Source organism: Polypterus senegalus, chromosome 6, assembly GCF_016835505.1.
Source record: "Polypterus senegalus isolate Bchr_013 chromosome 6, ASM1683550v1, whole genome shotgun sequence".
NCBI lineage: Eukaryota > Metazoa > Chordata > Cladistia > Polypteriformes > Polypteridae > Polypterus > Polypterus senegalus.
The window spans coordinates 187907202-187933205 of record NC_053159.1 but is presented as its reverse complement, the minus strand read 5'-3'; the positions used below and the strand labels follow the sequence as shown (position 1 = coordinate 187933205).

The following is a 26004-nucleotide window of genomic DNA, read 5'->3' as shown; positions in this document are numbered from 1 at the left end:
AACAGATGGCGCATCACAAACATTAACATTGCTTTAACAACTCCCATACCAAATAATAGAGACACATACATTGCATTTGTTGTTCTACCAGATGATGCATCACAAGTCCCTCTACTGACACTACTGTGTGACCCTGAGCAGGTTACTTGACCTGCCTGTGCTCCTATTGGAAAACCAAAAGAAATGTAACCAATTGTATCATAAATGTTGTAAGTCACTTTGGATAAAGGTATTCGCTAAATAAGTAAATATAAACATAAAGTTTGTAGCAATTGAATGCATTGCATTTTTCATTCCAACAAATGGTACATCACAGACATTAACACTACTTTAATGAATCCCGAATGGAATAGAACAGAGACATGCATTTATTTCAGCAGATGGTGCATTACAAACATTTGTAGTAAGGCATTTATTATTACATGTTTATAAAGCCATCTGTTGGAATGACAAACGCAATGCATTTTATTACTAAATAGCAAAATACCCGCGCTTCGCAGCAGAGAAGTAGTGTGTTAAAGAAGTAATGAAAAAGAAAAGGAAACATTTTGAAAATAACATAACATGATTGTCAATGTAATTGTTTTGTCACTGTTATGAGTGTTTCTGTCATATATATATACACATACACACACACATATAAACACATATATATATACATATACATATCCATACATATATACATATAAACATATACGCATATATATATATATATATACACACACACACACACACACACACACACACACACATATATATATATATATATATATATATATACATCCACATATATATATATATATATATATATATATATATATATATATATATATATATATATATATATATATATATATATATATATATATATATATATATATATATATATATATATATATATATATATATATATATACACATCCACATATATATATACACATCCACATATATATATATATATATATATATATACACATATCTACATATACACACATACATACACATATATACACACAAATACATATATATATATATACAGGTATATACATATCCATACATATTGTCAGGGATGCCAGGGGCCATGACCCGGCCGGGACGCCAGGAGGGACCGGAAGAGGGTCAGAGCCCTGCCTGGATCACGTGGGGTTTGCCTTCCGGGTTGCTTTGGGGGCCACGGGTCAAGGGCATGGAAGCCCTTCCCTGTAGGAGCCCGTGGTCACCGCCAGGAGGCGCCCCAATGCCTTGGGGACTTGTTTCCCAGCACTCCCGCCACACCAGGAAGTGCTGGGGAAGACTTGGAGGATGCCCGAGAGCAGCGGGAGGACAGCCGGCACTTCCGCCACACTGGGGCGTGGCCAGAAGAAGATTGCCGGGAACACCTGGGGCTCATCCGGGTCCTCTACAAAAGGGGCCGTCTCCATTCATTCGAGGCTGGAGTCGGGTGGAAGGAGGAGCGAAGCAGTGGAGAGTGGAGCGGCCGAAGAAAGGCATTGTGGCCAGGACTTTGAGTGTTTATTGGGGTATTGTGCACTAAACTGGGTCTGAGTGACCAAATAGACTGGGGTCTTTGTGACCATAATTTGTAAATATTGTAAATAAACGTGTGGTGGTTTGTGCAAAACAAGATGTCTGCCTGTCTGTGCCCGGGTGCCGTTGACAATATATACATATAAACATATACACACACATATATATATATATATATACACACACATATATACACACAAATACATATATATATATACACATACACACACACATACATACATACTACAGTTGTATTTTTGAGGATTAATTTTAATATGGAACAAACACAGTGCTATCAGTCAATCCAAAATGTTAATAAACCTGAATGTTGCACAACGGAAATGTGAGTGTGAACATCATCAGGGAATACATATGTGCGCACAATTATTAGGCAACTATTAGTGTGCAGATTTATTATGCAACTAAAGGAAAAATGAAAATTTTCCCATCTCACTTGTTTATTTTCATCTGTTATAGTGAGAATAATAAACAAACACCTCAAAATGTACAAATAAACATCTCTGACATTTCAAAAAATCAATCAATCAATCAATGACCAATATAGCCACCCGTCTTTCCAATAACAGTCATAAGCCTTTCCATTCATGGAGTCTGTCAGTTTCTTGATCTGTTGACGATCAGCTTTTTGTGGAGCAGTGACTACAGCCTCCCAGACACTCTTCAGAGAGGTGGATTGTTTTTCTCCCCCGTAAATCTAGCGTTTAAGAAGTGCCCACAAGTTCTCGATAGGGTTTAGGTCAGATGAGGAAGGGGGGCCATGTCATTATTCCTTCATCTTTAAGGCCTTTACTGGCTGGCCACGCAGTGGAGAACTTCGATGCAAGTGATGGAGCATTGGCCTGCATAAAAATCATGGTCTTCTTCCTGTATCACTGTTTGAAGAAAGTGTCTTCGAAAAACTGGCAGTAGGTTTGGGAGTTGATTTTGAGTTCATCTTCAATGCAAAAGGTCCAACTAGCTCATCTTTAAAAATACCAGCTCATACCAGTACCCCACCTCCACGTTGGAGTGGAGCTCTGTGCCATTACTGATCCACAGGTCCATCCATCTGGTCCATCAAGAGTCACTCTCATCTCATCGGTCCATAAAACCTTTGAAAAAAATCTGTCTTCAGATATTTCTTGGCCCAGTTTTGACGTTTCAACTTATGTTTCTTGTTCAGTGGTGGTTGGGTTTCAGCCCTCCTTACCTTGGCCATGTCTTTGAGCACTGAACACCTTGTACTTCTGGGCACTCCAGGTAGGTTGCAGCTCTGGAATATGAAAGTACTGGAGGATAATGGGTTCCTGGTAGCTTCACGTTTGATTCTTCTCAAATCTTTGGCAGCTAATTTGCATCTTTTGTTCTCAACACGTTTCTTGCGACCCTGTTGACTATTTGCAACAAAATGTTTGATGGTTCTGTGATCACACACCAATATCTTAGCAATTCCAAAAGTGCTGCATCCCTCTGAAAGACTTTTACAATTTTTGACTTTTCAGAGTCAGTTAAATCTCTTTTTGGCCCATTTTGCCTGAGGAAAACTAGCTGCCTAATAATTCTGCACACCTTGATATAGGGTGTTGATCTCCTTAGGCCACACCCTCCCTCATTACACAAATACACATCACCTGACGTGCTTAAATCCAATAAGCATTCAAGTTAATACAGCTTGGAGTTGGAATATACGCATTCAAAATGATGATATGGTCAAAATACTCACTTGCCTAATAATTGTGCACACAGTGTACATACATATCTACATATATATACACACACACACACATATATATATATATACACATACACACTCTTTGGGGTGCGAGCAACTGTTGCTGGGGCTGCCAGAATCCATGAAGGAAGAAAAATGAAAAACATTATTTGTACAAAATCTTAATTTATTTATCCATTCCTAAATAATTAAATGGGCAGGCTATTTAGTATCAGTGCAATACGCTGCTTGTTAAAACGGATGACTCCGCTCTTACGGCAAGTCTGCGTGGATATTATGAACTATCGTTTCTGTTCAAGTTCTATTTAAATTTTAAATAGAATGAATTTTTATTTACTCGACAGAATATTATTCCGGAATAAATCAACTCAAACCTTAAATAACTTATAATATTTTGCTCTCCATAAAAATATATCCTGTCTAAATTATACAAGTTAGAAATAAAGTAAACGTTAAAAGAACAAACATTCAAATTTCTTTACTCTTATGTAATTTTATATAAAAATAAACTTAAATTTTAAATATCCCAAAAGATTTTGCTCTCCATAAAAATATATCCTGTCAAAATTATACAAATTCAAATATGAACATGGTGCATAACAAAACCTGGAAATATAAATAAAATTTGTTCTTTTCAGCAATAACAAATCAAATCATTCAGTTGTCTTTGCTCAGATGTCATTTTATCAGAGCTGGACGCCTGGCATCTTTTTGGCAACAAGTTTGTTTCTGTTTGGTGTGAGGTTCTGTGTTGTGGAGATTCTCAGGATGGACTGCAGGTGCTCATCAGTGAGGCGACTCCTGTGTGCTGTTTTGTTAGTCTTCATCACTGAGAAGAGCTTCTCACACAGATATGTGCTACCAAACATGCACAAGGTTCGAGCCGCATGTAGGCGGAGCTGGAGCATTTGTGCGGAATGGAGTGAATAAACTGTGCGGGCCGTGCAGTATCGTACTTTGCCTTCAGTGTGCCATTACACTGCAGCTCAATCACCTCCATCTGAATCTGCACAGGTGCAGTTTCCACATCGACGGCAAATGGGTTGCGAAACAACTCAAAATTCTTTTTTTGTTCTTCAAAGTCACCAAAGCGCGTGCGAACTCAGTGCGCAGTGCGCTCAGTTTATCAGCAAAGTGCGTATTTGGGAACACCGTTGTGCCGACTTGGTTCAACATTACTTGGCAACAGGGAAAGTGGGGCAAGTTGCACTGCTGCATTTGTGTCTCCCATAAAAGTAGCTTCACTTGAAATCACTTTGTGTAAAAACGTCCGCTGAAGTGTCAGATTCTTCTTTAACTCTTCTGCTTTCTGTATCTTGTGCATTGCATTCAGGTCTTTCAGGTTATCTTGATGTTTTGTCTCATAGTGCCGTCTTAGATTAAATTCTGTAATTACAGCCACATTAGCTCCACAAATGAGACACACGGGTGTCAGTAAACATATACTCAGGCTCCCATCGGTTTTAAAGGCTCTATGTTCAGAATCACCTTTTCTCTTGGCATCGTGTGGGCTAGCTTCACAATAACTTGCAGCATCATAAGCTAGACTTGATTAACGCGTAAGTGTTGGCAAGGCAGCTGAAGCGCTGCATTATGGGATCTGTAGTTTATTGTGTTACCAGAGCTTCATCTCTCCGGGCCATTAATAACAATAATACAGTATATAAAATGATCTCACGGGTCGGATATAATTACACGGCCATGTGGCCCGGGGCCTTGAGTTTGACACATATGGACTAAATAGAACTTGAAAAGAATATTTTTCAAATGTGATCGCAAATTCAGATCGAGTTGACGCAGCACTACAGTACATCGAGCCAGCGTGCTATTGTGGTTTTGCCTGCGTGCCTCAATAAGTTATCCTCCCCTCGCTCTTACTTTTTTACCGTTCATCTAATGAATACACTGAGTATGGCTTTACCAAAACAATCATTGATCGCGAATAAAGTATCCATTATTCATAAAGCTTCAATTGGTGATCTGTCTTTCTGCGTTAACCGCATATTTTTTCATACGTCTCAAACCAAGGGGATGTGAAGGTAAAATGAATAAAAATGCGTACATACTCAGTGCACCCCCTCTCGGGAATCGAACCTCGGCGCTAGAGGCAAAGTCTCTACCATTGCACCACGGCGTGTGGTTTGTCTATTTGAGCGTAGCAGTGTAATTCGGTTTTTGTTCAGCACTCTTTGGAACTGTTGCTTTTTGTCTGCGCTCGTCAGTTCACGTGAGCGCTGAATATGGTTTTATATGTCACTCGCTCGCTTCTAATTGTTTCGCTGCCTTCTTAATTATATAATGCATGTTTTCTTCAGCACTTTTTGGAGCTCTTCCTGGTTTTCTACGTAATGCGTGATTACGTGAGAGGCGTGATGATGTCACACGAAACTCCGCCCCCCACGGCTTTCCAGCTCAACTCCATTACAGTATATGCAGAAAAATACCTTCTAGTTATGACCATTATGCGTAGAATTTCAAAATGAAACCTGCCCAACTTTTGTAAGTAAGCTGTAAGGAACGAGCCTGCCAAATTTCAGCCTTCTACCTACACGGGAAGTTGGAGAATTAGTGATGAGTCAGTCAGTCATTCAGTCAGTGAGTCAGTCAGTCAGTGAGTTAGTGAGTCAGTCAGTGAGTGAGTCAGTCAGTCAGTGAGTTAGTGAGTCAGTCAGTCAGTCAGTGAGTCAGTCAGTCAGTGAGTCAGTGAGTCAGTCAGTCAGTGAGTGAGTCAGTCAGTCAGTGAGTTAGTGAGTCAGTCAGTCAGTCAGTGAGTGAGTCAGTCAGTGAGTCAGTCAGTGAGTCAGTCAGTGAGTCAGTCAGTCAGTGAGTCAGTCAGTGAGTCAGTCAGTCAGTGAGTCAGTAGTCAGTGAGTTAGTGAGTCAGTCAGTCAGTCAATGAGTCAGTGAGTCAGTCAGTCAGTGAGTCAGTCAGTGAGTCAGTCAGTCAATGAGTCAGTGAGTCAGTGAGTCAGTCAGTGAGTCAGTGAGTCAGTCAGTCAGTCAATGAGTCAGTCAGTGAGTGAGTCAGTCAGTCAGTGAGTTAGTGAGTCAGTCAGTGAGTCAGTGAGTCAGTCAGTGAGTGAATCAGTCAGTCAGTGAGTCAGTCAGTGAGTCAGTCAGTCAGTCAGTTAGTCAGTCAGTCAGTCAGTGAGTCAGTGAGTCAGTCAGTGAGTCAGTCAGTCAGTGAGTCAGTCAGTGAGTCAGTCAGTGAGTCAGTCAGTGAGTCAGTGAGTCAGTGAGTCAGTCAGTCAGTCAGTGAGTCAGTGAGTCAGTCAGTCAGTCAATGAGTCAGTCAGTCAGTGAGGGCCTTTTATTAGTATAGATGCACTACAAAATCATTCCAATAGACGGGGCACTGCAAACATGAATCCTTAGGTCTACATTGATTATTTAGATTTCAACTCATCTTAGACAGGTAGCACAGCTACTTCACAATAATTTGATTACTTTTATTAATTATACATTTTTTCAACACTTCAATGACTTATTTAGCTGTGTTTTGAAGTGAATATTTATTCATTTCATTTTGGCACCAGTGGTATTTCCACATGAAAAACCAGACCACGCTGACAAAAAAAAAAAGAAAAAACAAAACCTCTCTTATATTAACGTAATGCGAGCCGTTAACGAGTGAACAACAGCCATAAGTGTTCATGTGGGAATAATAACGACGTACTTAAAGACTGATGGGATCTTCCCCACTCAGTACAGTAAGTATGCAGGAGCAAGTCAGATAAAGTAGCGAGTTAGGAAATGGTGGACTATCAATCTGAATGTTGGAGCATCTTCATTTTATTTTATTTTTTTTTTATGTTACAAGTTTATAGGTGATCTTCTTTTAATTTATTAAATATTTTTTAAAAGAATAGCACTAAGAAAATGCAATTGCATGTGTGGGTAGACTGTCAATCTATCCGTCCATCCATTATCCAACCTGCTATATCCTAACTACAGGGTCATGGCGGTATGCTGGAGCCAATCCCAGCCAACATAGGGCACAAGGCAGGAAACAAACCCCGGGCAGGGTGCCAGCCCACCACAGGGCACACACCCACACCAGGGACAATTTAGAATCGCCAGTCCACCTAATTTGCATGTCTTTGGACTGTGGGAGGAAACCCACACAAACACGGGGAGAACATGCAAACTCCACACAGGGAGGACCCGGGAAGCAAACCCAGATCTCCGTACTGTGAGGCAGCAGCGCCACCCACTGCACCACCGTCCGTCTTTCACATCCATATATCTATTGCATACTGTAGGATCTTTCTTATCAATCTATACTTAGCACCCTTCAGTATTTTATAGTGCCTTTCATATCTCCATCTATCTATTATATAGTGCCTTTCATGTCTGTCTGTCTATCTATCTATTATATAGTGCCTTTCATATCTCCATCTATCTATCTATTACAGTGGTGTGAAAAACTTTTTGCCCCCTTCCTGATTTCTTCTTCTTTTGCATGTTTGTCACACAAAATGTTTCTGATCATCAAACACATTTAACCATTAGTCAAATATAACACAAGTAAACACCAAATGCAGTTTTTAAATGATGGTTTTTATTATTTAGGGAGAAAAAATCCAAACCTACATGGCCCTGTGTGAAAAAGTAATTGCCCCCTGAACCTAATAACTGGTTGGGCCACCCTTAGCAGCAATAACTGCAATCAAGCGTTTGCGATAACTTGCAATGAGTCTTTACGCGCTGGAGGAATTTTGGCCCACTCATCTTTGCAGAATTGTTGTAATTCAGCTTTATTTGAGGGTTTTCTAGCATGAAGCGCCTTTTAAGGTCATGCCATAGCATCTCAATTGGATTCAGGTCAGGACTTTGACTAGGCCACTCCAAAGTCTTCATTTTGTTTTTCTTCAGCCATTCAGAGGTGGATTTGCTGGTGTGTTTTGGGTCATTGTCCTGTTGCAGCACCCAAGATCGCTTCAGCTTGAGTTGACGAACAGATGGCTGGACATTCTCCTTCAGGATTTTTGGTAGACAGTAGAATTCATGGTTCCATCTATCACAGCAAGCCTTCCAGGTCCTGAAGCAGCAAAACAACCCCAGACCATCACACTACCACCACCATATTTTACTGTTGGTATGATGTTCTTTTTCTGAAATGCTGTGTTCCTTTTACGCCAGATGTAACGGGACATTTGCCTTCCAAAAAGTTCAACTTTTGTCTCATCAGTCCACAAGGTATTTTTTGGCAATCATTGAGATGTTTCTTAGCAAAATTGAGACGAGCCCTAATGTTCTTTTTGCTTAACAGTGGTTTGCGTCTTGGAAATCTGCCATGCAGGCCGTTTTTGCCCAGTCTCTTTCTTATGGTGGAGTCGTGAACACTGACCTTAATTGAGGCAAGTGAGGCCTGCAGTTCTTTAGACGTTGTCCTGGGGTCTTTTGTGACCTCTCGGATGAGTCGTCTCTGCGCTCTTGGGGTAATTTTGGTCGGCCGGCCACTCCTGGGAAGGTTCACCACTGTTCCATGTTTTTGCCATTTGTGGATAATGGCTCTCACTGTGGTTTGCTGGAGTCCCAAAGCTTTAGAAATGGCTTTATAACCTTTACCAGACTGATAGATCTCAATGACTTCTGTTCTCATTTGTTCCTGAATTTCTTTGGATCTTAGCATGATGTTTAGCTTTTGAGGTGCTTTTGGTCTACTTCTCTGTGTCAGGCAGCTCCTATTTAAGTGATTTCTTGATTGAAACAGGTGTGGCAGTAATCAGGCCTGGGGGTGGCTACGGAAATTGAACTCAGGTGTGATACACCACAGGTAGATTATTTTTGAACAAGGGGGCAATTACTTTTTCACACAGGGCCATGGAGGTTTGGATTTTTTTTCTCCCTAAATAATAAAAACCATCATTTAAAAACTGCATTTTGTGTTTACTTGTGTTATATTTGACTAATGGTTAAATGTGTTTGATGATCAGAAACATTTTGTGTGACAAACATGCAAAAGAATAAGAAATCAGGAAGGGGGCAAATAGTTTTTCACACCACTGTATATAGTGCCTTTCAGGTATGTCTGTCTGTCTGTCTATCTATTATATAGTGCCTTTCAGATATGTCTGTCTATCTATTATATAGTTACTTTCAGATATGTCTGTCTGTCTGTCTGTCTGTCTGTCTATCTATTATATAGTGCCTTTCAGGCATGTCTGTCTGTCTATCTATCTATTATATAGTGCCTTTCTTGTCTGTCTGTCTACCTACCTAAAGGAGTGAAGGAATGGCAGACACTGAGGAGGCAGCATAAACAATTCCAAATGACCTCATCAATCTTCAGAACTGGACCAACACCTGGAAAAAGGAGTTTAATGTTGAAAAGTGCAAAGTGCCTCACGCAGGCTACAGGAACATTGCTAACAAATATGAAGTGGGAGGCACTGCGCCACAGGAGATGACCTCTGAAAACGATTTCGGGGTTTATGTTCTCAGTGTCTAAGCAATGAAAGATTAAAAGACAAATAAACTGTTAGGTTCGATCCTAAACACAACTGAATATAAATCACGGGACCCCAGGTGAGTGACAGTTGCACTTCCTTCAATGTCCCTGTTGACTTTTCGGTGCCACTTTCCTAAATATTTGCTTCAAACGATGACCTGGGATGTGCCAGTGTGGGTGTGTGCCCTGTGAGGGACTGGCACGCTGCTTCAGCTGGATGAGGGGACTGTTTAAAATTATGTGGGGGTCAGTATGGTGGACGTCAGCTGTGACTTTAAAATGAGTTCTTCACCGAGAACACGAGGGCATTCAAATGGGCGCTGGTTAAAGAATGTTGTACTTATCTCATACTACATTTTTTATCTTTATTCTATATATATAGTGCCTTCACATTTATCTACAGTGTACATTTTTTTACTACATATAGTGCCTTTCACAACTGTCTGCAGCACCAGTGCTCCCATTCTATCGCATATGGCGCCTTTCACATCCTGTAAGCCTATGTAAAGCTGTCTTTTATTGTCTATGCACTCTGTACTATGGAGTGAGAAACGTTTCATTCTGTAAGAGTTTCACACAATAAAATCCTTTGTTCTTTGGAAAACTTGTGTCTGTGTGGTTGTGTCAGGAGTCTGGGGGACCTGCAGCGCCCCCTGGTGACCACAGCTTTTCTAAAGAACAAAGGATTTCATTGTGTGAAACTCTTACACGATGAAGCGTTTCTCACCCCACACTATAATTCTCATTTTCTTCAGCATTGCTGTCTTTCCTCCACTCCTCCCCGGTGAGTGTTGCCCGACTTCACTCACGGGCACCAACTCGTCCGGATGTGGCAGAATGGCCCCCTTTAACTTGGACCTGATAGTCCTTCCAGTGCCAGGACATAGCGTGATGGAAGTACTTCTGGGTCACTCAGAAGCCTCGCAAAGTAGGGATTACCAATCCCAACAGCTCCCCCTGGTGGGCTGCCCCGCTGTGGGTATCCATGCGGGAGTTCTGGTCTGGGTGTGCTGCCATCTAGTGTGGCAGAGAAGCCACTGCTCTGAATGCAATGTCTCCCCTTGTTCCATAATTACATTTGTCTCCCAGCCCTTGCCTGTCCTCCATTAGGAGTGCCTTTATAATTAATGCTATATATAGCGCCTTTCACATCTGTCTATGGTATCTGTATTACTGTTCTATTATACAGGATGCCATGCACAGCTGTCTGTCTTTCTAATACTAATTAATATGCCACGTATAGCGCCTTTTACACGTATCTATAGTGTCTGTGTTACCAATTTATCACATATAGTGCCTTTCACATCTGTCTAAAGTTTTGTTTTACCAAAATTTTGCACAGAATGTCTTTCATGTCTGTTTATCTAATAGTGTCTTTATTATCGATATGCTGCCTATTGTGACATTCCACGTCCCAAGAGCCAGCTTCTGTAGCCGAGGATCGGACCGCCAAGGTCCCCACCTTCGGCCACCACCCAACTCACACTGCACCCGCCCTCCTTGGCCTCTCCCAAAGGTGGTGAGCCCATGAGAAGGGGGAAACACATTGCCTCTTCAGGCTGTGCCCGGCCGAGCCCCATGGGTGCAGAGCCGGTCACCAGGCGCTTGCCATAGAGCCCCACCTCCAGGCCTGGCTCCAGAGGGGGGTCCCGGTGACCCGCATCCAGGTGAGGGAAAACACGGTACAAATTTTTTATTCGTCATAGAAGGTCTACACCCTTAGCATAGTCCTGGAGGGTGCATGGGAGTTTGCCCAACCAGTCTACATGTGTTTTGTGGACTTGAAAAAGGCATTCGACCGTGTCCCTCGGGGAATCCTGTGGGGGGTGCTCCGGGTGTATGGGGTACCGGACCCCCTGATAAGGGCTGTTTAGTCCCAGTACAACCGGTGTCAGAGCTTGGTCTGCATTGCCGGCAGTAAGTCGAGCCCGTTTCCAGTGAGAGTTGGACTCCGCCAGGGCTGCCCTTTGTCACCGATTCTGTTCAGAACTTTTATGGACAGCATTTCTAGGTGCAGCCAGGGTGTTGAGGGGGTCCGGTGTGGTGGACTCAGGATTGCTTTTTGCAGATGATGTTGTCCTGTTTGCTTCATCAGGCCGTGATCTTCAGCTCTCTCTGGATCGGTTCGCAGCTGAGTGTGAAGCGGCTGGGATGGGAATCAGCACCTCCAAATCCGAGAGCATGGTCCTCAGCCGGAAAAGGGTGGAGTGCCCTCTCAGGGTTGGGGGAGAGATCCTGTGCCAAGTGGAGGAGTTCAAGTATCTCGGGGTCTTGTTCACGAGTGAGGGAAGAATGGAGTGTGAGATCGACAGGCGGATCGGTGCGGCGTCCACAGTGATGCGGGCTCTGCATCGGTCTGTCGTGGTGAAAAAGGAGCTGAGCCGTAAGTCAAAGCTCTCAATTTACCAGTCGATCTACTCTCCTACCCTCACCTATGGTCATGAGCTATGGGTAGTGACCGAAAGAACGAGATCGCGAATACAAGCGGCTGAAATGAGTTTCCTCCGCAGGGTGTCTGGGCTTTCCCTTAAAGATAGGATGAGAAGCTCAGAGTAGAGCCGCTGCTCCTCCACATCGAGAGGAGTCACATGAGGTGTCTCGGTCATCTGATCAGGGCACGTCCATCCTGGAGGAGTCCCCGGGGAAGACACAGGACATGCTGGACAGACTATGTCTCCTGGCTGGCCTGGGAACACCTTGGGATTCCCCCGGAAGAGCTAGAAGAAGTGGCCTGGGAGAAGGAAGTCTGGGCCTCTCTGCTCAAGCTGCTGCCCCCGCGACCCAACCTCGGATAAGCAGAAGAGGACGGATGGATGAATGCCTATTGATCTTTTGACATATAACGCTCCTGCCTGTCCTATCACTCCATTGTATATAGCGCCTTTCACAGCTATCCATAGTGTCTGTCTTATACTGCACTGAGTGTTTTTCACATTGGTATGTCTTTATTATCTAGTTACATGCATATGTATGTATGTATATAGCGCCTTCCAGTCTTACCTACCATTCTATAGTGTCTTTCACACCCGTCTATCTTACACAGCCTTTATTATCTCTATGCCATGTGTATATATAGCGCCTTTTATGTCTACAGTGACTGTCTTACCACAATATTGCCTTTCATATCTCTCTGTCTCATGGTCTCCTAATGCCCCCATGTTGTCCACCCACCATATCTGTAAATATTTGTGTCAACTGGCGACCCTCGAGCCAAATTGGCAGGAGTGTGTCAGTGGCGTAGCGAGGGGGGTGCCGAGGGGGACATGGCCCCGGGCGGCGTATCAAAAGGGGCGGCGGCAATCACCATGATATTTAAGTTTAAAAAAATATAGGTATATTTGAAACTGCAAATCGCGCCCGCGCTGATTCAAGCCAAGCAGACAGCGGGTGCGGAAAGGGTGGCAGGTGAAGCAGGTGGTGCAATAGAAATTTTCTCAGACGTTTTTACAGCGCATTGTAGAGTCAATCTACGACAGTATCTAGTGACGACAATTGTATAAAAGATTTTGCTATTAAAAAAATACGAAAAGTAAATTTTTAATCAATAAAAAAATTTAATGCTGCTTTTTTTATTTTGTCTATTTTTTTTAAGAATAACTAAATAGAGGGGCGGCAAATTTCCGGTCGGCCCCAGGCGACGAAAGCCCACGCTACGCCACTGGAGTGTGTGCCCTGTGAGTGACTGGCACCGTGTCGTGGTCGGCTACGAATTAGATAGGACGAGAAACTGCAAAGCCATAATTGGATGAGGGGACTGGAAAATGGGTGGGATGGCTGAAATGTTTAAAATAACAAAGGGGGTCCGTACAGAGGACACCCCCTTTAAAGTGAGCTTTCCACCGAGAACACACTTGGGGGCACAGAAATGGGCACTGGTGGAGGGGAAACTTAACACAAATCTTAATAAATATTTCTTCATAGAGAAAAGCAGATAAATGGAGCAAAATCCCAAAACTGGACGGGGGTTCAAATGTCAGAGATATTTTGGGAATGTGAGATGAACGGGAAATGAAAGAAAGAAGACCCTAATGTTGATTATTTATTGTATATGGCGCCTTTCATAAAAACAGGTTTTACTAATTCAGGCTCAAGGAGTGCCTGGGCCTCTCAGTTTATAGCGCCTTTCATGTCTTTCTGTGGTATCCTGGTTTGTTGGGTTTTTTTTTTTCCCAGTCTATCAAATACGCCGAATTTCCAGGTCTTCCCTTGTCACTCCTTGCAAATAAACTTTTTTTTTTTTATTATTTAATTGTACCGCTGTTGGGTAGCATGGTGGCGCTGTGGAGTTAGCGTGATCTCCTGGTGTCCGGGTGGGCTTCCTGCTACAGTCCAAAGACACGCCGGGCAGGTGAATCGGTGGTGTTACAACGCACCTGTATGTGTGTGTTTGTGTGTGAGTGTGCGTGAGTCTGAATGTGTGTGAGTGAGTGAGTGCACAAGAGTGTATGTACATGTGGGTGAGTGTCTGAATGAGTGTGAATGTGTTTGTATATGTGTGTGTGTGCTCGTGCGTGTTACTGCGCGTGTGCATTGGTGTTAGAGTGTGTGAGGGTGTAGTAGTGAGTGTGTCTGTGTGCGCGTGTGTGTATAAGTGTGTTACTTTGTGAGTGTGTCCTGCCTGGCCCCCGACGCTTGCTCGGGTTGCTCCAGCCCTGCGCTGGTCGAGCAGTTTTCGGTGATGGACGCCTCGCGGTTTCTTTGCGCTCATTCTAATGCTGCGCGTTATTTTCCGGTTTAAAAATCGTCTTCTGGACAACAGCGCAGGTGCGCGACACGCGCGGCCAGCCGCCACTGAATTGAGATTAAATAAATAAAACAACAAAAGCTGGCAGTCTGTATCTCCCCGAGCGCTTTGGTTTGAAAGCCCCCCTTTGGCCCTCTGCGCTCCTGACCACGAAAACAAAACAGCAGCAGCCGTCGGTCGGAAGCTTCAAAAATCCGACATGGTAAAGAACTGGATTTCCTCCTGAAGTATCCGGACAGCCATCAAGATGTCCTTAACATGTTCGGATATCACGATACAAGACCACGTTCTATCCACGGTGCCTTTCGTGACTATCAGGTGTAAACGCAGCGCTGTTTCTGACTATCCTCCGTGTATAGCGCCTTTCACACCGTCTATCTTTCCGCCAGTCCGTGTGCATTCATTCGCCCGTCCGATGTCCTCCAAGGAACCCTCCGTGTGCTGCGCTCCGCTTAGTTCCTCGGGACTCACAACGCGTATTCAGCCGTTTAATTATGACTACTGACGTGCTGTTCACTCCTCCACTACATGAAGAGTCCGCCATGAGGAGGAAAAGTAACCTCGAGTCGGGCTGAGCTCGCGCTCATGGCTGCTGTATCTTTGAGTTGGAGCGTATTTCCAGTTTATCTGGCGGAGAAGGCGCTGGACCCGTCGGCAGAGTATGCGTTGTCTCCATGTTGTATTTATTATGTCACTCTATTGCATATAGCGCCTTTCACACCTCTCTGTAGTGTCTGTTTTACTAGTCTGTTGTGTGAGGTTCCTTTCGCGTCTGTCTGCCTAACAAAGCCATTATTGTTAGTTATATATAGCGCCTTTTGCAATTATCTAATTTCTGTCTTTTCAAAATATTGCATATAGCGCCTTTCACTTCTGTAATAGTGAATTTATTATCTGTATGTTTCACATCCATCTGTGAATCTGCTGTGTGTCTTTCATGTCTGTCTGTCTACTGCCTTTATTATCATGTTTTTTATATATACATATACAAATATATATACACACACATCCATCCATCCATCTACTATCCAACCCGCTATATCCTAACACAGTGCGCAAGGCAAGAAACAAACCCCGGGCAGGGCACACACACACACACACCAGGGACAATTTAGGATCGCCAATGCACCTAACCTGCATGTCTTTGGACTGTGGGAGGAAACCCAAGCAGACACGGGGAGAACATGCAAACTCCACGCAGGAAGACCCAGGAAGCAAACACAGGTCATATAAATTTATATACATATACATACATACACTATATATATATATATATATATATATATATATATATATATATATATATATATATATATATATATATATATATATTTTTTTTTTCACCGACAAAAGCGCGATAGACATATGAGAGCCGACAAAATAGCGCCGATTAAAACGCGGCGTCAAAATCGCGCAGACAAAATCGCGAAAGTTTCATGAAATGTGAATTACTAGTTTAAAGCATATATAATAAAGTTTATTTTAGTAGTCAATATTATGAGACGCGGCATGCCATCAGCACGGCACGCAGATCGTCCTTAAGATCACGCCCTGCATATGTAGGAAGAATTGCAGCAAGACGTCTTGATAGTTGAGCGTATTTAGACTTGCTGGCTGCCTGCCGCTTTGTATACGACACGTTATGCCAACCCTCGACTGAGTTATTTGTTCGCGGCATGCCATCAGCAGTTATAACAGTTATAAACTAGCACATAATGTGTACATAATGCGCACGTACGCGTCCCACTCTCTTGGCCTCTCTCGCGATTTTGTCGGCGCTCATATGTCTATCGCGCAAATTCCGGGTCACATGCACACATATATATATATGTATATATATATATATATATATGTATATATATATATATATATATATATATATATATATATATATATATATATATATATATATATATATATATATATATATATATACACACATATATATATGTGCCTTTCACATCCATCTGTAGTTTCTTACCAGCGCCTTTCACATCTCACTTTTCCAAGTCTGTTATGTGGACAGTCTTTCAGTCTGTATCTGTCCACCAGTGCCTTTACTATCCATATGGTATACATATAGTGCCTTTTACATCAATGTATTGGGTCTGTCTTACGGGTCCATTAAGTGGGTGTCTTTCACATCTGTCTGCCTTTATGATCTATATGTTATGTATAAAGTGTCTTTAACATTTATCTTTGACCAGTGTGTTGCATGGAGAGCCTTTCATATCTGACTGTCAAACTGCAATTTATGATTAAAGTATTTATAGTGTCTTTCAAATCCGTCTGATTGTCAAATAGTGCGTTTATGATCTATATGTTGTATATATAGTGCCTTTCAGGTCTATTTATAATATCTGTGTTACCGGTCTGATGATGCACAGGATGACTTTCACATCTGTCTGTCTATTTAATGGTGCCTGTATGATCTGTATGTTATATACACACATACACACATACACACATACACACATACATACATACAAGTGCCTTTATAATTAATGCTATATATACTGTAGTGCCTTTCACATCAATCTATAACTTCTGTGTTACTAGTCTATTGTACAGGATGCTGTTCACAACTGTCTGCCTGTCAAGCAGAGCCTTTATGATCTTTATGTCATGCACAGTATATACAGTATGTGTGTATAGACATATATATACGGTATGTGTATATACAGTACATACGGTACCAAGGATGATGTACCTGCACTGGTGCACCCATACATACACACACACACACACACACAGGGCATGCTGGGAATTGTAGTCCTGCTGGACAACTCTGCTATTTTCCTGGGTACTGTCAAGGAGAGCAGCAGGGAAGGACCAGCCATACTGTGGGCAACAGAATCAAGCTGCAGACCACTAGAGCTCCACTTCACTAAGGAGTTTGTCACTTTACATTGTACATCGGTGATGTTAAGCAATACGCTGTAGTTACGGGTTATGGATATGAAAAGAGTAAATCGACTCAAGTAATGACGACGGTCAAGGAAACACATGCCAAAAACATGTAATCCAGCTGCCTGGTGCTCCTGAATCATAAAGTGCTGGATGCCGGCAGCTGGACCCCCGTCACTTTGCATGGCTTCTACTTGACGCTGGAGTTGTTTCCTTCCTACAATGACTCCTGCTGGGTCCGGCATGAACGGGGTCTCCTCAAAGGTGTTTATGCAGTTTTGTCGATGCCTGGGGTTCTAGTGCATTCTATCTCCATCCATTATCCAACCCGCTATATCCCAACTACAGGGTCACGGGGGTCTGCTGCAGCCAATCTCGGCCAACATAGGGCGCAAGGCAGGAAACAAACCCCGAGCAGAGCGCCAGCCCACCACGGGGCACCCACACACACACGTACCAAGCACACACCAAGCCCAAGTTAGAATCGCCAATGCACCTGACCTGCATGTCTTTGGACTGTGGGAGGAAACCCACGCAGACACGGGGAGAACATGCAAACTCCACGCAGGGAGGACCCGGGAAGTGAACGCAGGTCTCCTAACTGTGAGGCAGCAGCGCTACCCACTGCGCCTACCTGCCGCCCCATTCTATCCCTCTCTTTATATAGTAAATGAGACAAAAGGACAGCTGCTGTACAGGCTTTAAAATGATCGTCGGGCAGCGCAGCATGCAAATCTCGCAGCATGGCGGCAGCAGCAGCAGAAAGCCAGTAGCTGATACGTCCGCATCTCCTTAGCCTGTGTTCAGCACAAACCCACACACACGCCCCAACCACAACGTCCGCATCTCCTTAGCCTGTGTTCAGAACCCCCAAAATGCCCCCTTCACAACCCGAAGAGACCGGCGCGCAACGCCTACGTGAGGTAGCGAAGCCAGCAAGAGGCACAGCCCCCTAGTGTATATACAGGTGTATGTAAAATCTGTTTATGAATAAGAAGAGGACCAAAAAATGATCGGATTTGTTCAAAAAATGATTCTACAACTTGCAGCATTTTCAGTCACCATCAAAATCCTCCCCCGAGACGCTATGCGCTTGTCCCAGCACTTCTTCCATCCCTTGTTAACATTTCCTGTCTTTTGTCACCTAGTTTAGAGACCCCTGTGTTTTATTTTGATCTATTTTTTCTGACACGGTAGTAAATCGTCTCCCCTTCAGTCTCAATTTTAATTTCGGGAACAAAAAACAAAACAAATCACGGATAGCGAGCTCACTGTAAGGAAACAACCTCATTGTTGTTGGTCACCGTGGCGGACCCCGCAGTGTGTGCAGGTGCAGCTCCGCATGCGACTCTCCTCGGGACGCGTATTTTTATTTTTCTGATGTTTTTCTACAGACGCCTCAGCTGTTCGGTGTAGTATCACTGATTAACAGTCTGTTTTAAGAGAAGCTCTTTATTAACAAGTCCATTAATACAGAAAAACTCGATCATCGTTGTCTTGATGCTCGATATGACCCGACCTGCTTATTTCGGCTAGAAGAAAAAAAAATCGCTAAAGTGACGCGTGCGACAGTAGAAGAAAAAGTCAGAAACGCGCATCCCGATGAGCTCCTCACAAAGCCACTCGGAGGACTGAATAACAAGACGGTGGGCACGCGATACCTCACGGGATGTTCGACAACTACACCCACTATCGACCGACTCCGGGAATACTGGAGCCCCCGTCATACAGAGACAAGCAAACCAAAGACAGACAGACTTAGGCGTGCTGGTGTCTTTAAGCTAAATGCTATGTTGGGAGTGTCTAGCATACAACATTTATAGCTGTTATATACTGTACTATCTATTATATCAATCGATCGGTCCTATTGCACCTTGAAATCAATCAACGAACCTACAGTATCTTATGGAGCCTTTTTAGTGCCTTTCTTAGATAGATAGATAGATAGATAGATAGATAGATAGATAGATAGATAGATATGAAAGGCACTATATAATAGATAGATAGATAGATAGATAGATAGATAGATAGATAGATAGATAGATAGATAGATAGATAGATAGATAGATAGAAATAACTTTATTTGTTCCCAGGGGGAAATTAAGCTTTTTACAGAAGCGCCTTTAAGTAAACAAATAGATAAATAAATATGTATTATATATCGTCTTTAATATCTGTTATATATTGTTGTATCTTTCTTATGGATCTATCCTATAGTACCTTTCATATCTACTTATCAATCTTATAGTGACTTCCTTATCCATATATCAATAACTTAACGTTTTTCGTATCCATCTATGGGCTTATTTATCATATAATGCCTTTCACATCTATCTATCCATTTATGCATTATATTACATATTTCATATCTATCTATTGTATACTGTAGTATCTTTCATACTGATCTGTCCTATAGTGACTATCTAAAGATCTAGGTTTTATATAGCGCCTTTCACATATATATCCATTGTACACTGTACTGTCTTTCCTATTGATCTATTCTTAGTATCTTTCAGATCTCTCTATTAATCTGTTATAGAGTCCCTTTCCTATATCCATCTATCTATCCTTTATAAAGCGCCTTTCACATCTATCTATTGCCTACTGTAGTATCTTTCTTATCGACTTATCCATAGCATTTAACAGATCACTCTATTAATCTATTATATAGCGCCTTTCCTACTTGCTAATCTATTGTACAGTGCCTTTCATGTCTATCTATCTATATACCAACCCTATAACGTTTTAGACATATCTATCCATATGATATATAGCGCGTTTCACATCTATCTATCACATATGCATTATATAGTGCCTTTCACGTCCATCTATCTATTGCATACTATAGTATTTTTCTATCGATCTATCCTTAGCAACTTTCAATATTTTATTTTGTCCTTCCTATCTATTGGGTGGTCCAGATCTAATTATACAATTTTCATTACGCTATAACTTATTAAGGTTATTACATAGATATAGCGCCTTTCTTGTCTGTCTGTCTGTCTAGAGTTTTAAAACGACACTCTCGTATACTGAGACCATCCGCTTGTATCCCCTCGAGGCGCCCACCCAACCGCACGCCCCGGACAACGCTCACCTGGCCCGTCGGCGGACACGATGGCCTCGGGGGAGATGCAGACCCCTCGGTCGTACACGGGCAGGTCCTCGCAGGCCAGGCTCTCCGGCCACGAGTGGTTGTACCTCTTCATGATGGGCTCACAGCCGCTCTTGGCCCGCTCGCACACCGACTTGCAGGGCTTGATGGGGTCGTGCTGGAAGTCGATGGTGCAGATGGGCGCGTACATGGCGCAGAGGAAGAAGAGCAGCTCGGGGCTGCACTGCGTGCCCAGCAAGCCCTCGAACTGCTCGATGGCCAGGATGGCGTTGGCCTGCGTGCTGTGGTGCAGGTGGTTGGGCATCTTGGTCATGTTCCATGGCATGGACTTGCACATCCTGATGCGGATGGGCTCGCAGGCGGCGCCGAGCGCCCTGGGCATGCCGAGGAGACTGAGGACGGCGGAGCAGGTGACAAGCACCTCCGGGGACAGCATGGCTCGGACCGTGGTGGACGGTGTCTTGGGGATGGCTTGTCCAGGATTGGGAGGGGGAACTGAGGCCTGCAGATTACCCGAAGCTCCGCTCCTTCCCGCCCGGCGTTAAGAAGATCCGTCCCAGAAGGTAAATGGACAGCTGGCACATCCAGAGAGGAGCAGAAAGTCAAACAAATCCGCGTGGAGGAAACATCTGAAAAATCCGACCAAAGAAACAAAAAGGCAGCGGTGCCCCCTCAACAGGCTCCGTCCCGGCCAATTCGGTCCGCTCGGTCGGTTGGTCCCAGCCCTGGTGGTCCTCCTCCTCCACCGCCGTCTGCCTGGCTGCTCTCTCGCGACTCACTTCGCCGGCAGACTCGCCCTCCTTTGGCTCCGGATGCCCCCTTTTTCTAACGCCGACGGCTGACCCTCCCTCCGCCCCTCGCCGAGAGCGCCTATCCTCAGCAGGGGGCGCCTTCGGCCAGCATGTTCACTGTTGGAGTAACGCGCCTTAATAAACGGAACCAGGAGAGCAAGCGAGTCATCCAGCTATATAGCGCCTTTCAGGCCAGACAGAACGTCCGCGTCGCACCACCCACGACATCATCACGTACGACGGTGTCAGTGGGCCGCGTCTCGGAAATCAGCCGGACTCTGGCCAGTGAGTGCCAAGGAGGAGCGGTCGTTGAAGTGCAGGGACTCACCGCTTCTGGAAACGGGTTGGGGCATCTCAGGTGTGGAGTATCTCGTCCAAGTTTGGTGACATACAGTGATGTAAATGAGGACGAGAAACTGGAAAAATAATTATAAATAAATAAAAAAATAAATAAGTAAAACGCGTGGCCTGCAGTTCGGGATGGACATCCAGCTGTGAGCGGCCACCGTGCTGGTTTAGTTCAGACGACGAGACAGAGCAGAAAGAAAACGAAAGGGTTAAATAAGGAAAGCTAACAATAATCTGGCGGCAATGCGTTCTCATACAGCGCCAGCATGCGCGAAAACAAAGGCCACGTGACCAAAAATAAAACACGCGAGAGTGAAAAAAACGAAAACGACAGAAGAGCGGAGCAAATGAAACACCAGCGAAATCTCGACGTGGCATATAGTGCCTTTCACATCTATCCACCTTTTATAAAGATTATTTTCTTATGTTTTACTGTATATGCTGCCCTTTTAATCTATTTCCAATAGCGCCTTTCAAATATGTCTATCATAAAATGCCTTACCTATGTCTTTCCTTTAATAATATAGTGCCTTTCCTATCTATCAGTTTTATAGCACCTTTCAAATCTCTTATCTACCTATCATATAGTGCCTTTCCTATCTATCTATCCATGAAATATATAGTGCCTTTCATACCTATCCATAATATTATATACCGCATTTCACATCTTTTATATCGTTTTTCTTTTCTTTGCATTATATAGTGTCTTTCGTAGCTATGTATCATATAGTTCCTTTCCTGTCTATTAATTTTATAGCACTATTCAAAGCTCTTCTCTACCTATCATATGATGTCTTTCTCATCTATTATATAGTGCCTTTCCTATTTATTTATATTTCAATGTATTTTTATAGTTTCTTTCATATCTATCATATATAGTGCCTTTACAATCTATCTGTCATAAGGTACAGTACTTTCTTTCTCATCTACGTATTATATACTGTACTACCAGTTCAATCTATTTTTATCAAAACATCTTGACTATCCATTGTTCTCTTCTCTTGTTAAATGATTCTTAGCCTGGAGAGGTCTATTAATGTTTTACATCCAAGATGTCTCACTTCAAGGTTTTCCAGTGCCGTCTCTGCCCTGGGGTCTATAGAAACACAGGGAAATTCGAGTTTCTTTATTACATCTTTGCCTGAAGAAGGGGCCCGGGTTGCCTCGAAAGCTTCCATATGGTAACTTTTTTAGTTTGCCAATAAGAGGGGACATTTTGCTTGACTTCTCATTACATCCATAATGGCGAACATGGTACAGCACCCTATAGCAACTTTCACATCTATCTATCCGTCTGTCATACCTTCCTTACCTGTCTTTCGTTCTATCATATAGTGCCTTTCACGTATACCTTTCAATTTTTATATAGTGCATTTCACACCTGTCCATCTATTATATCGTGTTTTTGTTATCTATGCATCATAAAGTGTTTTTCTAATCTAATTCTGATATGATGTCTTTCAAATCTATCTATCTATCTAATAAAGCCTTAACAAAAAATTTCATTTCAATCCTACTCTATTTCCGTCTCTGATTTTTATTCAATTTTACATTCCAAATTTTACATTTAGAGGGTCACCTAAAGTCAGTCATTTTTCCAACCCGCTACTGAATATCCTAACTACAGGGTCACGGGGGTCTGCTGGAGCCAATCCCAGCCAGCACAGGGCGCAAGGCAGGAGCAAATCCCAGGAAGGGCGTCAGTCCACCGCAGGGCGCACACACACACACATCAAGCACAATTTAGAATCGCCAATGCACCTAACCGGCATGTCTTTGGACTGTGGGAGGAAACACACGTAGGCACGGAGAGAACATGCAAACTCCACGGAAGCGAACCCGGGCCTCCTTACTGCGAGGCAGCAGTGCTACCCACTGCGCCACCGAGCCGCCCTGTCACCTAAACTGAAACATTGAAATCACGGCGCCATACACATATACAGTAAACTCAGAAGGCGTCTGACCGCAAAACCAAGCTGTGAAAAATAAATCGTCCCTCGCTGCCCATTCCGCTGTGTTTTCTGCGATGCGGTAACGGAGAACGGCACAGTGCCTCAGGTCTTAACTGTAGCGCCGTTCGTTTACCTATCCGGTTAAGTAGCGATCTCGGCCACTGCTTGCACAGTTCGGACTCCGTCCTCGCCATCTCGAGAAACCCCCGGCCGTCCTCTTTGTATTTAATTCGAAGAAGCCCCGCGTCGAGACCCCGCCGAGGTCCGCGGTGTTCTTGTGGTCTCGCTGGTGTCTTCACACCTCGCGCCTTGGCTTTTCCTGTTGTTTTTTTTTTTTCCGGTACTCCGGTTTTCTCCTGCCCAGCTCCGATGAATTGGTCAGCTGTGGGCAGACGGAGTCCCGGAGAAGAGAGGCGCAGCTCTCACAGCACGAAGGACGCGTTAAGCGCGGTCAGGGATTTACCTGATAAATGAAGACGATATGAAAAATACGTTGGGACAACGGGGATAAAATCTAAAAGTGACTGTCGGCTGTGTGCATTTGTCACCCAGCCCTGACTGCAAGTGAGGAGCTCAGCACTAGACACGGGTATCAAAAGACCACCGAGCGGCGCTGCGCTCCGCAGATTCTTATAAAAGCCACAATGCCAGCTGGCAAGAGGGGTCGACTCACTCAGGGTCGCTCACGGGGCCGGCTGAATCACCTCGATCTGAATCCTTGGGATTTCATGTGCTGTTTATCAATGGCAAAAAAACCCGAAATCACCCAGAAGCAGATGACACAGCAAGTCATCGCTGGCACTTGAATTATAACTATTGTGGCTGAATATAGCGCCTTTCCAGGGTGAAAGCAACTTCATGTGGGGGTCACACATCCTGTCAGTGAGGCAGGTGACTGTATATAGGGCCTTTACATGGTGAGGACCCTCCAGATGTGCTCTTACAAATACAGATGGTCGCATTACACTTTTGAAAGACCACAGACATGTCATCAGTAGTGTGGATTGGTGAAATTCGCCAAAGCGTTTTGATGCTTTGGTAGGCCAGCATGACATCACAGAGCTACAGCGGCCATGTTGGATGTTGCTGTCACCACCGGATCTGCTTCACCTGCCTCATTTTCGAGGCACATGTGGACTGTAAGTGCACTCCACCTAACACACTTACCTGATGCACTGCAGCTGGCAGGATGGGGCGTGGCTACACATGGGATGAGTTCGACGTTAAGCCCCGCCCCGTTCTGCAGACTGGTTGGGCTACAGCGACTGTCAGTGTGATGGGCTCTGTGACACTCTGGTTATGACTCAGTTTGGGGGAGGAGTTATGTGACTCAAATAATGAGGCGTGTCAAATCAAAACCACGGGACATAAACCTGCACGTGTCATCAGCTGCGGGAAGGTCACGTCTTCCGTGCATCACTGCAAAGCAACTCACAAATCAAAAAGAATACAAAACAGCATGAACAACCGTTTCGTGAAAAAGTATTTGCCCCCCACCCCTTTTACTGCCATTGTTTTGTGCTTATTCATAACACTTCATTGTTTCTGATCTCCACATAAATTTTGCAGAATAGTAAACATCTATCCATTATCCAACCCGGTATATCCTAACTACAGGGTCACGGGGGTCTGCTGGAGCTAATCCCAGCCAACACCGGGCGCAAGGCAGGAAACAAACCCTGGGCAGGGTGCCAACCTACCGCAGGGCACACACACACACCCAGCACACACTAGGGACAATTTAGGATCACCAATGCGCCTAACCTGCATGTCTATGGACTGTGGGAGGAAACCCACGCAGACACGGGGAGAACATGCAAACTCCACGCAGGGAGGACCTGGGAAGTGAACCCAGACGGGTCTCCTAACTGTGAGGCAGCAATGCTACCCACTGCACCACCGTGCAGCCCTCTAGTAAACATGACACACAGTTTTTAAATGATCATTTAATTTACTGGAGGAAAAAATAACCCAAAACCACCCTTGTGAAAAAGTAACTGCCCCCTTGTGAGTCACTCAATCAATAAACCAAATGGAAAAGACATTGGGTGTGGAGGTAGGGTACTCACTCGACTCAGGACCCCCACTTAGGATGCCAACTCAGGCTGCTCCGTTCTCGACAGATGTATCGGGAAGGTTTACTTTGCACTGTCACAATGGGAACGAAGACCAGCAGGCATGTAAATCTTCAGTGTTCTTTATTAAATGATCAGGCTGGATTCAAATAACAAGTTATAGTAATTAGCTAGTAATTAGCATCTGGCCATTTTATTCATTCAGATATACATATCAACCTGCAACCAGGGACGTTCTTAGGCATACGTGAACTATGCATCCGCGTATTGTCTGTAGACCTCAGAGACAGGATTGTCTCGAGGCACAAATCTGGGGAAGGTTACAGAAAAATGTCTGCTGCTTTGAAGGTCCCAATGAGC

General features: G+C 43.8%; 1 protein-coding gene across 1 annotated transcript in view; it reads right to left on the bottom strand.

The window, feature by feature from the left end:
* Positions 1–21803, bottom strand: part of frzb (frizzled related protein) — a 62610-nt gene extending 40807 nt beyond the window's left edge. The window contains exon 1 of the mRNA XM_039757730.1: positions 20461–21803. Coding sequence (XP_039613664.1) covers positions 20461–20914 — 454 coding nt within the window. The 5' untranslated portion in view covers positions 20915–21803. The remainder of the gene's footprint in view (positions 1–20460) is intronic.
* Between the last annotated feature and the right edge of the window lie 4201 nt (positions 21804–26004).